Source organism: Sinohyriopsis cumingii, chromosome 9, assembly GCF_028554795.1.
Source record: "Sinohyriopsis cumingii isolate HCF-2022 chromosome 9, ASM2855479v2, whole genome shotgun sequence".
In the NCBI taxonomy this organism is placed as follows: Eukaryota; Metazoa; Mollusca; class Bivalvia; order Unionida; family Unionidae; genus Sinohyriopsis; species Sinohyriopsis cumingii.
The window spans coordinates 54,946,907-54,962,864 of record NC_142969.1 but is presented as its reverse complement, the minus strand read 5'-3'; the positions used below and the strand labels follow the sequence as shown (position 1 = coordinate 54,962,864).

General features: G+C 35.0%; 1 protein-coding gene across 3 annotated transcripts in view; it reads left to right on the top strand.

The window, feature by feature from the left end:
• The window catches only part of LOC149791848 (TBC1 domain family member 5-like), a 151,261-nt gene that overhangs the window by 44,270 nt on the left and 91,033 nt on the right, over window positions 1–15,958 (top strand). For all 3 annotated transcript variants that reach the window (XM_089970356.1, XM_089970357.1, XM_089970355.1), the window contains exons 7-8: window positions 5,421–5,488; window positions 13,173–13,275. In XM_089970356.1, the coding sequence (XP_089826482.1) occupies window positions 5,421–5,488; window positions 13,173–13,275 (171 nt within the window). The remainder of the gene's footprint in view (window positions 1–5,420; window positions 5,489–13,172; window positions 13,276–15,958) is intronic.

Below are 15,958 nucleotides of genomic sequence, written 5' to 3'. Positions count from 1 at the left end.
TGTCTAATATGGCCTGCACAGCAATTGTCTTGTAAATGATGCTAGTGGAATGAAAGTGGTTCTGATCTTTTGTCTAATATGGCCTGCACAGCAACTGTCTTGTAAATGATGCTAGTGGAATGAAAGTGGTTCTGATCTTATGTCTAATATGGCCTGCACAGCAACCGTCTTATAAATCATGCTAGTGGAATGAAAGTGGTTCTGATCTTATGTCTAATATGGCCTGCACAGCAACTGTCTTATAAATCATGCTAGTGGAATGAAAGTGGTTCTGATCTTATGTCTAATATGGCCTGAACAGCAACTGTCTTGTAAATGATGCTAGTGGTATGAAAGTGGTCCTGATCTTATGTCTAATATGGCCTGCACAGCAACCGTCTTGTTAATCATACTGGTGCTGCTACCCCAGAATTTAAAGACATATCTTGAAAATATTATCTCTACTTCTCGCCATATGGATGACAATATCAGCATGGAATTTTTACCATCAGACTTCCTAACATATCTAGTTGGTTCTAAATGAAACTGGTGCCAGTCATACAAATAATATGTCTACCATGCCAGTTGTCATAAAAATCTTGCTGTCACCTTGATTGGATCCTTGTTATGAAATGAAGTTTTTATCAAAAGACTTCTAATGATGTCTGCTTTGTCCTAAATGAAAATGGTGCCAAACTGACATCTAATTGTGTACCAAAGCTAGCTAATTTGTCTGCTTTGTGCCTCAGTTAGAGGCAGAAGCTTATCGATTTTGGCACTGCTCGGTCCGTTGTTAAGGCCACTGGAGCGGAAGATTTGATTTTTCTTTCTGCACAATAAGTAAAGATTCCTTGGTCTAATTTCATCAGATTTCATGCATAGACTACAGTTGAACGGGGACTGTTTCCTATTCCTTTTGATATTGAAATGTGAAAGGTTAAGATCACTAAAGCCAACATTGTGAATTGGTTTGGGATTTCAGCTGGGTAAGTCAAGTCTTTTTAATCAATTTCATTAAACGTAATAGTTAATCTGCACTTGGGTAAAGGTATCTGTTTATTCTCAAGCTCAGTGGTCAATGGTCAGGATCACAGGAACTATGCATTTCATTTTGGGTTCTTCAAGTTTCCTTTCAATGAGATTTTTTTATTACTGTTGCATTGCATTTGACAAAGTGCAGTTTCCTGTTGAGTCTGTGAGCAATAGATCAAGGGTCACTGGACTTGAAATTTGAAAATCTGGGTAAATTTTACATTTGTGCTGGCTATTTTTATACTACTATGAATGATGTTAGTTTTCCTGATTATATGGTATCACAATACATACTGTAAGTATTGGTGCTTTATGACTTTTGTAATGTATTTAATGTATCTATAATCAATTCAGATTGCAAAACATTTGGCAAAGAGTACTTGCAACCTGATGGAAAACAATGTCATGTTTTTTTTCTCTGTTATACTTCCAAGGCTATAATTGCAGGAAGGCAAGTACAGTTTGTTCTCGACACTTTTCTTTGAGGGCTGTTACTGTGGTATCATTTTATTTTATCTCAGTTTTTGTGGTTTTGAAGACATTTTCATGGATACTTAAACTCATACTTTTGCCAGTCAAAGTTTGCACTTCAGTAAGTATTAAATTTATGGATCAACCTTTACAGATACACACAATATAAAAAATATATGAACAAAACTGTGCAGTCAACAAATGGTGATCACTTAAATGGTTAAAATACAACTATCACCTGTAAAGATGCTGACACAGCCATCAGCCCCAAGCTAATTAATTATCAAAGTACATTTCTATGATCTCTTCTTTAAAACACTGTTCATAAAGCTGCATCCACAATACTTTTTAAGACCATAGTACTAACATAATGGCTTCAGAGTCAAAGAATTCAACTTAGATCCCTGTCAGTTTCTACGGGTGAACAGAATATGCAACCAGCTTCCCCTTACTGTTATGTTTACAGCCCGTTAAATTCTAAGATTATGACTAAATTGAAAAACAATGAAATCACTCCATTATTTGAGCCTGCTTCATGTACAAGTCAACTTTAAACCATTAGAATTTACACAAAAATAATGACCACAAAGGAGAATTAAAATCAGATGCCCACAGTTGGTTTGCTAAAATAAGAAAACAAAGTTGTCACTAATAAAGATCAGTGTACTTATATACATGGATCTTAAAACCTCATCAATTGATTCATGCAGAATGTATAATTGTGGCTAGTGTGAAAATGTCTAAAAGATGACCTAATTGTCTTTGACTCTGAGATTGCAGGTCTTATTTAATTTAACAATTTCAGGATTTTTTTGCCTGAGAAACATTTGTGTGAACCCATAGACTTGATTGACACAATGTTGATTCATTGGCTTTGTCCAGAAATGAGTGAAATGTATGCTTTACTACTCCGCTTTTGTTAGCTTATATACATAGTGTCTGTTAGGAACTCTGCTTTTATTAGCTTCGTATTAACATCGTATTATAGACCTGCTGTAACATCATATTACATCTGCTTAACGGCACAAAACATGTGCTTGACAATGTCCAACATTAGCTTATATACATATCGTCTGTTAGGAACTCTGCTTTTATTAGCTTATATACATAGTGTTTATTAGGAACTCTGCTTTTATTAGCTTATATACATAGTGTCTGTTAGGAAGTCTGCTTTTATTAGCTTATATACATAGTGTCTGTTAGGAAGTCTGCTTTTATTAGCTTATATACATAGTGTCTGTTAGGAAGTCTGCTTTTATTAGCTTATATACATATCGTCTGTTAGGAACTCTGCTTTTATTAGCTTATATACATAGTGTCTGTTAGGAACTCTGCTTTTATTAGCTTATATACATAGTGTCTATTAGGAAGTCTGATTCAGACAATAATTCTAGTGTTTTACACAGTCTTGTTGTTCACTGGGATTAAGCAAGGATGGATGCTTTCACAAGGATTTAAATTTTTTAAGGCAGTGAGTGGAAATTACAGATATAGATGCATGTACATTGAAACAATATAAAATACTTTATCTCATCTTTTTATGAGGTTAAAATAAAACATGTAAAAGCTAATATTTTATTATCAGATTAAAGAAATAATTTTGACTTGTCAATTAACTGTTTTGATTTCTGGGAATGAAATATAGTTACAAAAAGCTAATTTATAATTGGATCTTAAATTTGTGGTTAGGGGCAACATCCAGATCCATGAAAATTTCTACCCCACAAAAACTGGTGAAACCACAGTACATTGTAATAAAAAGTAGCGTATGACATTTTGGTACAGTCATTATGTACATATTGCATCATAGAGAAACATTGTGATGTATAAGTAATCAAAGTAACAAACGTTGGGATATTTAATCATGATATACAGCTTAATTAATTTCTCATGTTTTTTTTAAATCAGCTGAAGTTAAAGGTTATTTTGAACATACTTAAGGATATTGTTTGAGACTGAAGTGCAGTGGTGTGAGACTTTAGTATCTGACGACCGCTCTGGTGGCCTAGTGGTTAGAGTGTCCGCCTCGGATGCGGGAGGTCATGGGTTTGGTCCCCGGCCGAGTCACACCAAAGACTTACAAAAATGGTACTAACAGCTGCCTCACTTTATGCTCAACATTAAGAGGTTAGTGTTAGGACTGGTCAGCCTGGTGTCTGGATAATGTGACTGGGTGGGACATCATGCTACATGTCTGCGGCATGATGCCCCAGTGCTAGGCATCACTAGAAACTGTCACACTGCAGACATTGTAGCGATATGATTGAAAAATTGTCAAAGCTATGTTAAAAATCCAAATCACACATACACACACACACACACACCTACTGTAGCATCGTATTATAGACCTGCTGTAACATTGTATTATAGACCTGCTGTAACATCATATTATAGACCTGCTGTAACATCGTATTATAGACCTACTGTAGCATCGTATTATAGACCTACTGTAACATCGTATTATAGACCTGCTTTAACATCGTATTATAGACCTGCTGTAACATTGTATTATAGACCTGCTGTAACATCATATTATAGACCTGCTGTAACATCGTATTATAGACCTGCTGTAACATTGTATTATAGACCTGCTGTAACATCGTATTATAGACCTGCTGTAACATCGTATTATAGACCTGCTGTAACATCATATTACATCTGCTTAACGGCACAAAACATGTGCTTGACAATGTCCAACAATTAAAGCATATACTGGATCATCACATGGGATGCATTTTCTTAGGATATCAGAGCTTGGTACATAATAATGCTTGTTATATCCATACATAGTATGGACTTTGTCATGTCAGTTACCTAGGTTACTAATCATGAGCCGGAATAGTAAAGTAGTGTCAAAACTGAGAGAAAAATATTTGCTGATAGTGTTTGCCATTTTGGTTAATTTAATGCATCATTATTTAGCAACCATAAATAGTTTCTTAAATTCCAGCATTTTGTTTCATCTGATCTGATGTTCCCTTTATCAATAAAATTATAAATTCAGTTTCAGTTTTAAGATTTTGCTTGCATTACCAATTTCATTTAGACTGAATAATATTTGTAGCACTTAATGGATTTAAACAAAATATTGTGTTGGGCGGAATAAAAACAACCTTATCCTGTTGGGTTTGGTTTTCTTTTTATATGCAAACCATAAGGTGGAATGTATTATGTTATGATCTTGTCTCTGCCCACCCATCCATCAGTTTGTTTCCTATTTTGTTTCTGTGCAATAATTTGAGTTATCCATTGTCTATCATTACCAAACTTGATTGATGGCTTGCACCTTGGGTAGGAAAGAAACCAATTGATTTTGGGATGAAAAGCTTATAGGACACCAAAGTACATGTACCATCACCAAAGCATGTGGGTGACTTGAACATGTGTGTATGCATATCTGTGTGTGTAATTTAACAGCACATTAGTACAATACATTAGGTAAGAGGGAAACTTGTTAATTTTGGCTTAAAAAAGTCAAAGGTCAAAGTACCTGACAAATAAGAACAATGACTTTTGCAAAATGACTTTATTTCTTGTCTATGGCTCTTGACTAAAGTTTGTGGAATTGTATTTCAGTATAGATGAGGCTGATTTAGGTCAAAAGGTTGTCAGTCGAGATGGGTGAAGAAAAATGGGGTGTTGCAGAATAATTTGCATTCTAGAATAAGCTTCCTGATCAAACTTCATGGATGGCTTTCACTCGTGTTAATAAAGAAACAGATTCTGAGGTCTAGAGATCAACGGTCATGGTAAATCAAATAAAAAGTTTTGTTTCTGTGCAGTAATTTTGGTTCAGAATGAATACTTTAACCATAATGATGAAACCTGTTGATTCTGGTCTTTTTATTCCCCCATATTTGAAGTGGCATCCAATTCTTTGGACACATTACTAGTTTGCTTTTCAGCTTGTTGTCATACCATGTTGTTCTCATTTTCAGAGCCCATGGAACAGGTTTTTCCAGGACAATGAGTTAAGACTGACCATCAAACAAGATGTTATCAGAACGTGAGTAGGCTCTGACTATTAATTGTTACATTATGTCAGGTTATTGGTACAGTGTATCATGCTATTACTCAGTACATTGTATGACGTTATTTCTCTGTGCAGCATGTCAGTTTGTTACTCAGTGCATTGTATGAAGTTGTTACTCTGCAGTGTATCAGGTTATTTAGTGCATTGTATGAAGTTATTACTATGTGCAGTGTGCCAGGTTATTATTGAGTGCATTGTATGAAGTTATCCTGTGCTCGGTGTCAGATTGTTACTCATTGCATTGTATGAAGTTATTACTTCTGTGCAGTGAATCAGATTGTTACTCAGTGCCATAAATCTGGTTATTAATTGGTGCAATGTATCAAGTTATTACTTGGCACACTGTATCAGGTTATTACATGGCACGTTATTTTGGGTTCTTGGTGCACTGTATCAGGTTATTGTTTGATGTAATGTAAAGGTTATTACTTGGCACAATGTGTCAGGTTATTATTTGGGGCACTGTTTATCTGGTTATTACTTGATGCTTTGTATGAGGTTATTACTTGGTGCAGTGTTTCAGGTTATTATTCAGTGCATTGTATTGGGTTATTACATTGTACAGTGTTTCAGGTTATTCAGCGTAGTGTATCAGGTTATTACTTGGTGCAGTGTTTCAGGTTATTATTCAGTGCATTGTATTGGGTTATTACATTGCACAGTGTTTCAGGTTATTCAGTGTAGTGTATCATGTTATTACTTGGTGCAGTGTGTCAGGTTACTCAGTGCAGTGTATCAGGTTATTACTTGGCACAGTGTATTGGGCTGTTACTTTGCACAGTGTATAAGGTTTCTACACAGTACAGTATATCAAGTCAGCACCTAATGCAAAGTGTCAGGTTATTATTTGGAGCAATATATGTAGCTATTACTTGGCACAATATACAAGATCAGGGTTCTGTTAAGTCCATTTCAGAGTTTGTTTGAAGTACATTCTATCAGTAAGAACAATTAATGAAATGTTTTTAAAGATCCTCGTATGGCAGAAGTATCACAGATCCATGCAAGATTCTGGTTGAACATGACTAGGATATTTCCAGTACATATTTAAATCACAAGAAAGCAAAATAATTAGCAATGTGGAACTGTGTCACTTATGTGTCTAGTTCATCTTAAGCTTTAGCTTTACCCTATTACTTAACCATTTTTAATGGAACTAAAATGTGAGAATGTATGTAAAACATTCATATGGCTGTACCAACTTTACATCTGGTGATTTTATTCATGGGCAGTCCAGCGACATAGTTTGTCTCATTGCTAATCTTAATTTGCTTTGAGCAAATGACTACTCAACATAAAAAATAATCACACAGGTGACCACTCAACATTAGTCCAAAAAATTATCACACAGGTGACCACTCAGTGTAAACAAAAAAAGCAGGTAAAATGCTTAAAATCATGCTGTATATACTCGCATTTAAATCTGATCCTACTGCAAACTGCATAGACCCAGATTTCGTATCACATAATGCACCAGAAGATCTGGGTATTTGCAGTTAGGGCTAATCAGTCGAACAATCACAATAATCACCTATGTGCTGATCATTAAATATTGGGAGAGCATTAGGTGATGGTTGATCAGGGTTTGTGTTGTTTGCAATTGGACTTATGAGCGAATATATTCAGTAGTATTTGATCAGAACTGTGCCATTTTTTCTCTGACTGGATGTTAAAGATCTCTGTAGTGATACCTGAGTCATTTACATGCCTGATTGCTTTTAAAGGCAGGCCCAGTATCTCATAAGGTCAAGTGAGCTTATGTCTTGTTTTTGTATCATGAATTTTGCATTGTGCATTGTCTTCCTGTCAACAATTGCATATTACCACACTGGAGACCATAGTTCTGAGCCAATTTTGATCAGACATGGAAGATACAAATGGTTGAATCATCAACACCTGGGACGAGTTTGATAATGAGCAAGCTGCATCATGTTAATGGGGTGATCTTTCATTTGATTGACTGAGTTTTGTGGTCATATTTCCTATCCAATTGTGATCAAACTTGGATTATGTCCTTATATCATCAGGTTCTTGGACCACAGTTCAAAAAGGAGTGGGATTCATGATATTAATAAGGTGATTGTGCATTTGATTGTTTCTACTATGGAAGCCCTTTTTATGGGCTTATATCATCACAGTCTTGGATGGATTTAATAATGCAAGAGATCCATGCAAAAGTAATGATGTAATTTTGCACTATATTGCCGGAGCTAGTGAACACTCTGGAGGTCATTTTTCTGATCCACTTTAAATATATGCTTATATTGAAAGCTTGGACAAGTTCAGTAATATGTGAGAGATAAGAACATAAAATAGGTGATCTTGCATTTGATTGGCTGACCTTGTTACCAGTCTGGAAGCCGTATTTATGGGTTTATATCATCAACATTTTAGATGGGTTTCGTAATGCATGAGATCCATGCATATCAGTGATGTGATCTTGCATCAGATTTTCTGAGCTTGTTACCACACTGGAACCTTTATTTGTGATCAATTTTGACCATAAGTGGAATATATGTTAATTCTTGGATAATTTTGATAATGAGCAATGAAGATTGTAAGTGATGTAATGGTCTGGATATCAAAGATCAAGGTCACAGGCTTCATATTTACATGAAGTTTACAGAGGTAATATTGATTTGCTCAAAATTGTAATTATTTTTCACAAAGAGGAGTTAATAGTGCATGCTACTCAAGTGTATGTCATATACAAAAAATGCTGTTACTGTGTTCACACCACATCTCAGGTTGGCTTAAATGTTCACATCATATCTAGTGCTGGTTACAATCATATCTCAAGTTTGTTATAATGTTAATATCTTATATCAAGAATGTTACAGTGTTCATGTCATATCCCAAGTTTGTAACAATGTTCATATATCTCAAGTTATGCAAAAAATGCTGTTACTTTTTTCATACCAAATATCAGGTTGGTTTAAGTGTTCATATCATATCTTGAGATGGTTACAATGTTGATATCTCAAATTTGTTACAATGTTCATGTCATATCTATTCTATTGCAGCTATCCTCGGATAGAATTTTTTCAGTCCAACCAGCTACGCAACCTGATGGTCGATGTGTTATTTATATATGCCAAAATAAACCCTGACATCTCATATAGACAGGTTCTGAGGCAGATTACATGTTGTCAACTTGCCTTCCTCATGTGTTGCAGAATAGAATTATGGGAAATGCAATATGAAATGTGTTGCTTGCACTATTTGAAACTGTATCATATTTTGGGGAGGGTAAATTAAAAACTTTTATACCTTTGTCCATATGATAGCACCTGGGATATGTTTTTTTTAAAACTCAGAGTATTAAATTACTCTGATGCAGCTATTTCATAAGTAATTCCTCATTTACAAGTGTTAAGTTACTTTAAGAATATATGTATTCCATTTTGTTAGCAAGGAGAGTTGGCTGTTATGAAATTTTTGTATCCACTGATAAACGGTCGGTTGCTAATCTTCTCAAAGACTAAATAATTACTTGGAACAAAACCTTTAATTTTATCTTCAGCTTTGTAATTCACAATATCTGTCCCATAATTCTAATCCACATGTATATATGTACATATATGTACACATGTTATCATTTCAGAGCACTTCTGTCCTTGGCATGAAATAAAAAAAAATTATTTTGCTTGTTTATATCCCACGCTTATGGTTAACTGAACTGTGAACTTGTCTCTATTTTTCATTATTAGAGTTTTTCATATAATTTTGATAAACGTTTACATTGGAACATAGGCCTGTTTTTATGTTATGCTATATGACTGTATCGGCCACACTTAAAGTAGGTCACTTTTATATGCTTTGTTATTGCTAAGAATGTTAGGTGTCAGTAATTACTATGGTTGCCATGGTTGCAGTGGATTCTAGGGATAAGGTTAGTAGACTTGAAATGGAAAATTGGTCTGCATGTACTAGCTTGAGTGAGCCTATATCATCACCACAGTACAGTTTCCTTAGGGTCAGGTAGATGGATATTTATTTTCATAGATCAATTGGTGAGAGGTCAGATTACCAAGATCTAAAGCAGAAAAATTATTTCAGCATAATTACTGTTCTGCACAATATCATGATACAAACCATGTTGCATTTGTTGAATACCACATCCAGGCATTTAAGATGAAACAATAATGTCAGGGTCAAAGATCAAGGTCATTTAAACATGAGTGTGCTTTTCCATAACATACAGAGAGTTAAAAAGACATTTTTAAGGTTTCTGTAGATCAGACATTTAAATAGGCTTATTATGTAGCTGCTTGAAGTGTCACTTTAAATACTCCCAAGATATTTTTGTTAAATATGGCATAATGTTCTCATAAAAAGTTTACTTAACATTTTTAGTTTATGTTGTCTAAGGTAAAATTACATTTAGAGTATGATTTTAGTAATATCTTGACTATTCTGTGGTAATTGTTTTAAAAATATTCATATTTTCAGAAAGAGGAATATATCTTTATCTGAATTGCTGTCTCCTTTTTATTTCTACTATTATTTGATATCTCATGTGTACATATATTTTATATATCTTTTTTTATATTTTGTATATCTCAGTGTTTTTTAAGAAAAATAAGAGGTATATTTTTGGAAATACAGATGTATGTAAAGATAGTCTTGATTTGAAATTTTGTAATATCAAAGCTAAAATGCATAAACTTGAAATCCAGAGTACAAACATGCTTATTTGTAAATAGTAATGCAGCAAATTGCTCCCAGTTAAAATGACCCTGATTCGAAATTGTTTTGTTGCCTCGAATTGTGGCAAAATATTAGTCTTCATAACATAAACAACATTTAACTTCAATGCAGGTGCCTTAATTACGGGCTTGAAATGTATGTCGGCTAAATATTGTTTATTGATGACCTCATTGAACTGAAGTCGAATGATATTTGTTATTTAATTGCCTCTCAACTCTAAGTCTTTGCTGAATAAACTCGAGTACCTGTACATTTCTGTCTTTGTAAAATGTGCAAATTATCTTTACTTTAACTTTTGTATTTTTTTCACTTGTTGGTAAAATGTTCAGTATAGATTAAGCAGTGATGTTAAATTAGGTTTGCAAGTGAAAGCAACAAAATTTTAAATTTTATAGATGATTTGCTGCTGAGAAGGCTGAGAAAAGTCAGTAGATAAGTATTTTAAGATACAGTTATGCAGATAGAATCAAATGTATTTCCAAGAATTATACTTAATATTACAGGGTACATTCAAGCCTTTTTCTTACTTTAATTACCAAATTTAAAGGCTTCAAGATTCATTTTATTTCTTAATTGTCAGAAGCTGCTTTTGTTATATTTTAGCTGTGTAGACTATTTTTCTTTTGAAACCTATACATTGTTCTGTAATTTTGAAATGTTTTTGCCATATTCAAGTCTTTTTATTAAAAAAATCTTGAAGCCTTTTAAAAAAATTTGGTTATTGAAAATGAGTTTGAGCAATACAATTGTGGAATGATTGATTCTGTGATGAATACATTTCCTGATCATGCTGACATTAGGAAATCAGCTCCACTATTTCTTGAATCCAGCCCTACCAGAAAGACAAAAATTTGTCTTTCCCATCTATATATCATATTGAGAGAGGAAATTCTTTCCCATTACCTCTCCTTATTACAGTTAGATGGCTGTCCATCATTTTGGATATCCACCCATTAAAGATTTTGCTGTGGTACAATCACCAATGCCCAACATTATCAGTCAAAAGAAGGTCTGAATTCAGTAACATGCAAGAAGTGAAGACACGGATGAGATGTGCATTGTTTGCATTTGTGCATTATGGTCTGAGGGCATTTGTCCACTGTGTTGTGGAATAAACCTCAGAGTTTCAAATGGAGTATGACAACTTGAGTTTTCATGCAGAAACAGCATTGAGTGATAACTTATTGAGTAATGATGATTTCCTCTACTCACATAAAGTATTATTGATAAGAACAAATACTTGTGGATTTGCCAGCTCTGCATTCATCCCAGATGCTGATAGCTGACTGGTACAGGAAATGAGAATGCAGTTGCTAGCCAGGTAAAAAGAAGATTCCATCAGAAACTTGAGGGATGGTTTGGAGTTCATGGGGTTGTCTCCCCTTATCTAAGCAATCTAGTAGCATGAGTTCCATTGCATGTCCAAGTATGGCCTTTGGTCCAGTAAGTTTTGATGTATTTGTTGGATCTTGATAATTAAAATCATACCACTGCTGACTGGCCTGCTTTATGTATTGTGTAGCTTCCAGAAATACATTATTTCAGCAAGCCGTGCTGCATACAGGGCAACAGTTCTGTGGTATGTGAAACCATGATAGGATAGTTTGACTGATTGGTCTGTTGTGCCACACATTCTGCTCAGGCAGTTCCAGAGCTGACCATATAAGCAACAGCTGTGTAACTTAGCTGACCTTCCAGCCAACTATCCAGCACAGTCTACAGCCATTCATACCAGCAAAACAAAGCCATGCCATTTGCCTGGCTGCTGATTCAAGCAACAAATCTTTCTTTTTACAGCATATCTGTTGGAAAGGTGCATGATATTTTCAGACAATGGCAATGCCTCATCCATGCCCTGGGAATGTTCTGGGTGGATATGAAAGTTGTGCATGATGAAGATAATCTTTATTGAATGTGGGATTAACATCGGTGACTTAGCATACTGAGATCCCATGATGAAACAGGGAGAGTTCATTTTGAAGCAGCTGTCGATGAAATATATTGCCTGTTGCCAACTTCCAAATGCACAGCTATGAGCCAAGCATCTGAGATGAAGGATTCAGTTGAAAGGTTAGGATAAACATCTTTCACTCTGTCAACTGTGCCACCATTGGAAAAGATTAAGAAAATATCAGACCATCTCTCATGTAAGATGATCCAGGCAATCCTAAGGCATTCTCTTCTGATATATATATATATATATATATATATATATATATATATATATATATATATATATATATATATATATATATATATATATATATATATATTCATCACATTAAACCTTTCCACATCTCCCTGCAAATGCAAGCATCATTGATGTAGCTGTCTGTTTAAACTGGCTATATCCATTTGATGGATAGACAACTTGTGGTGGTAAGGATAAGTTTGTTTGTTTGTTGGTCTTTAATGCTATTTCTCAGCACTTGATCAGCTACACATGAAAACCCCATGAAGAGCCACTAACCGATGGGAACCTACTGGCAGCTTTCTCACATGCCCAAGTAAGGGTATGTAATGGAAGAGATCATATATATATATATATATATATATATATATATATATATATATGTAATGTTTATTTTTTTCAAGGATGGTTGGATTCAAGTGGTAGCAGAGTCTTTTCCTAATGATAATGTGATCTTGAAGAACAATAATACAGGGATAAGAGTTCAAAATTGACAAAAAGCCACATCTTTGTAAGATTGTGGCTTGAAATATGCGTACTGTAAAAATAACCTGCTCTGCAGTGAAAAAGACTTGAAATGTCAACCTTGGCTTCATCTCAGCCATTTCACATAATGTATTCTAGGTCCTTATATGTTTTGCATAGTATTATCTAGTCAGTCATTTCATTGAATTTTTTCATTATTTTCTTCTCTGTATTGTTGCATGTCTATTTTTATTTCTTCTACCTTTGCATTTAATTTTTCATTTGTTGTAGTTTTCCTGAGCTTGCATTTTTCAAATCTGATGAAGTAAGGGAGATGATGGTCGACAATTTGTTCCTCTACAGTAGAGAGCATGACCATATTTCTTACAGACAGGTCTGTGTATTTAGAGTTATCTCCACTTTATATTGTAACTTGAATATGCTGTGAATTTCTTTCTTAAAACAGGGTACCAATTTTCATCGATTTCTTGGTTGCTGTGTTACACACCATTTTGCAGTGAAGCACTGTTTCAGAATGGCCTTGTGCCATTCCAGGACCAGGAAAGGTCCACGCTTGTTTAAACTGTACCAAGTCCTGACACATCACCAGAGCCATTTTGCGACCATACCTGGTGTTTAAATGGCACTGGACTGTTTCATTTCCAAGCAATTTTTCTCGTATTTTATCAATTCCCGCAATAACTTGCTGGCTTCAGATCCATGTCATTATCTTCCATGTCATTATCTTACAGTAAATATATGATATAAAACATTTTGTTCACTTTCTTCATTTGAAAAAGATTGACTTTTTAGGATTTAAATTTATCCAAATATTCTTTGTAAATTAGTAAAAGAAACATTTGAATATGCACTAAAATTATGATGACAAGTTGGCAGACAGACAGACAGATTGATGGATAGAAATTGATGGGTAGACATACAGATTTGCTTAGATATAGATAAACTCTTATATAACATGGTTTAACATGAATTTGGATATAGCAAGGTTAGGCCATACAGTAATTTCACCAATTTCTTGAAGTACTACAAAGCTTAAGTGCTAAAATAAACAAGAGTTTGATTTAATAATTTGGCAAGATGTGTTGTATTCTTAAAGAAAAAAGTATCACTGCTTATATCTGAAAGATGTTAACTCTCTTAAATGTTCATGATTGTTAATGTAATGATTATTAAACCATCAACAATACAGCCATTAGTTCTTTGTGTTTGTCTTCAGTGCATCCTGTTTAGAATTCTCACTTAATCTAGGGAAAAAAGGAGTTTACAAATGTGTTGCTTAGTCGTATACATGACCAAGTACTAAACAATATAGTGATGTACAAATGTTTTTCACCCAGATTTAAAAGCAAGTTAATTTACCTTCCTATTTATGCGGGAGGTTGTGGGTTCGATCCACGACCGAGTCATACCAAAGACTTACAAAAATGTTACTAACAGCTGCCTCGCTTGGCGCTCAGCATTAAGAGGTTAGTGTTAGGACTGGTTGGTCTGGTGTCAGAATAATGTGACTGGGTGGGACATCATGCTACATGTCTGCAGCATGATGCCCCAGTGCTAGACATCACTATAAACTGCCACATTGCAGACATCGTAGCAACATGATTGCAGAATTGTTAAAGGTACATTAAAAATCATCACATCACATCACCTTCCTATTTAAGGAAAACAGCAGTGCATCTATCCTTGTTGAATAAAACATCATACATACCCACTAAAACAAAATGTATTGCCTGAATTGTTCAGAGCAGTTTCGGTCATTGCCACATACACCCTACCATTCATCGGGGACCCGAGTGGCCGAGTGGTCTAAAGCGCTCTTTGTTACGGATCACTGCCATCTCACCTCTGTCTGCATGGGTTCGAGTCTCGCATTCGGCTAATGTGGATATGTGAGAAAGCTTGCCAGTAGCTTCTCGTGGGTCGGTGGTTCTTTCTGGGGTTTTCCTGGGTTCTTCCTCCACCATTAATACTGGCCGCCATGTATAGCCTATCGTGTGCTGAAAAATGGCGTCAAACCCTACAACAACAACAACAACCTACCATTCACCACCATTGCATCTTAATCTTTTTTATTTTCTAGTCAGAAATGCAGACAGCAATTTCAAATCACTGATAAACACAGGCAACTTGTCTTTGTAATGGCAGAAATTACATGTACACCTGTACTGTTGTTGAACACTGGAACAGAACCATTGAAGTTGTAGGGGTGGATGGATTTGCTATCATAATAAAACACACTACCGGGTACTCTGTTTTTCATCAAGCATAAATACAGATTTCTTTTTAGAATCTCCCCATATATGATTTATGCAATTTATTGTGGGACAAAAATCAGACCATTTGGACATGTCCAGCAAATTTGAGTGACCCTGACCATTCTGTTATAGCGAGGTTTCACTGTAGGTAGGTAAAGTGACAGATACACAACAGAAAGTTATTTTGACAAAACAAAAGCAGCAGAAACAGTTAAATGTAAGCATATAATTTGTGAATTTGGAAATTTCCCAGTGCCGTTTCATGACCAGGAAAGGTCTCGAAATGTCACATTGCTCTTTCATGAAAATATAAGACAAGGGCAACACTGTAGGACAAGATATGGTTGCAGAATGGCAATTGGCTATTTCATAATCATGTAGAAGTTGCAGAATGGCAAGGTGCTGCCGATGTCATTTTGTGGCAAGCACTTGGTCTCATAATGGCCAGGTTCTGTTGCTAAATGGCATCATTGTTGAAATAGACCCTAATGAAAAAAAAGGAAAATGAACAGTAAAAAGTACTAGTAATCTTCCATAGGCATTTAGAAAAGATGCTGGTAATTTGTATTCATCCATTCATTACATAGCAGCTGATAAATGTGAAGATAGAGAACAGAATGATTTCTGGGGTTTTGTTTTTAAAATGTTATTGGCTATATCATCCAGAGGAAATGGGAGTTAGGTGCCTTTCCCATGGCCACTATGATACAGCAAGCCTGGGCTGTTCTGTGTGGGTATTGAACCCATTACCCTTGTATTACAAGTCCAAGACTCTGAGCTACTGCAGCTGATCCAGAAACC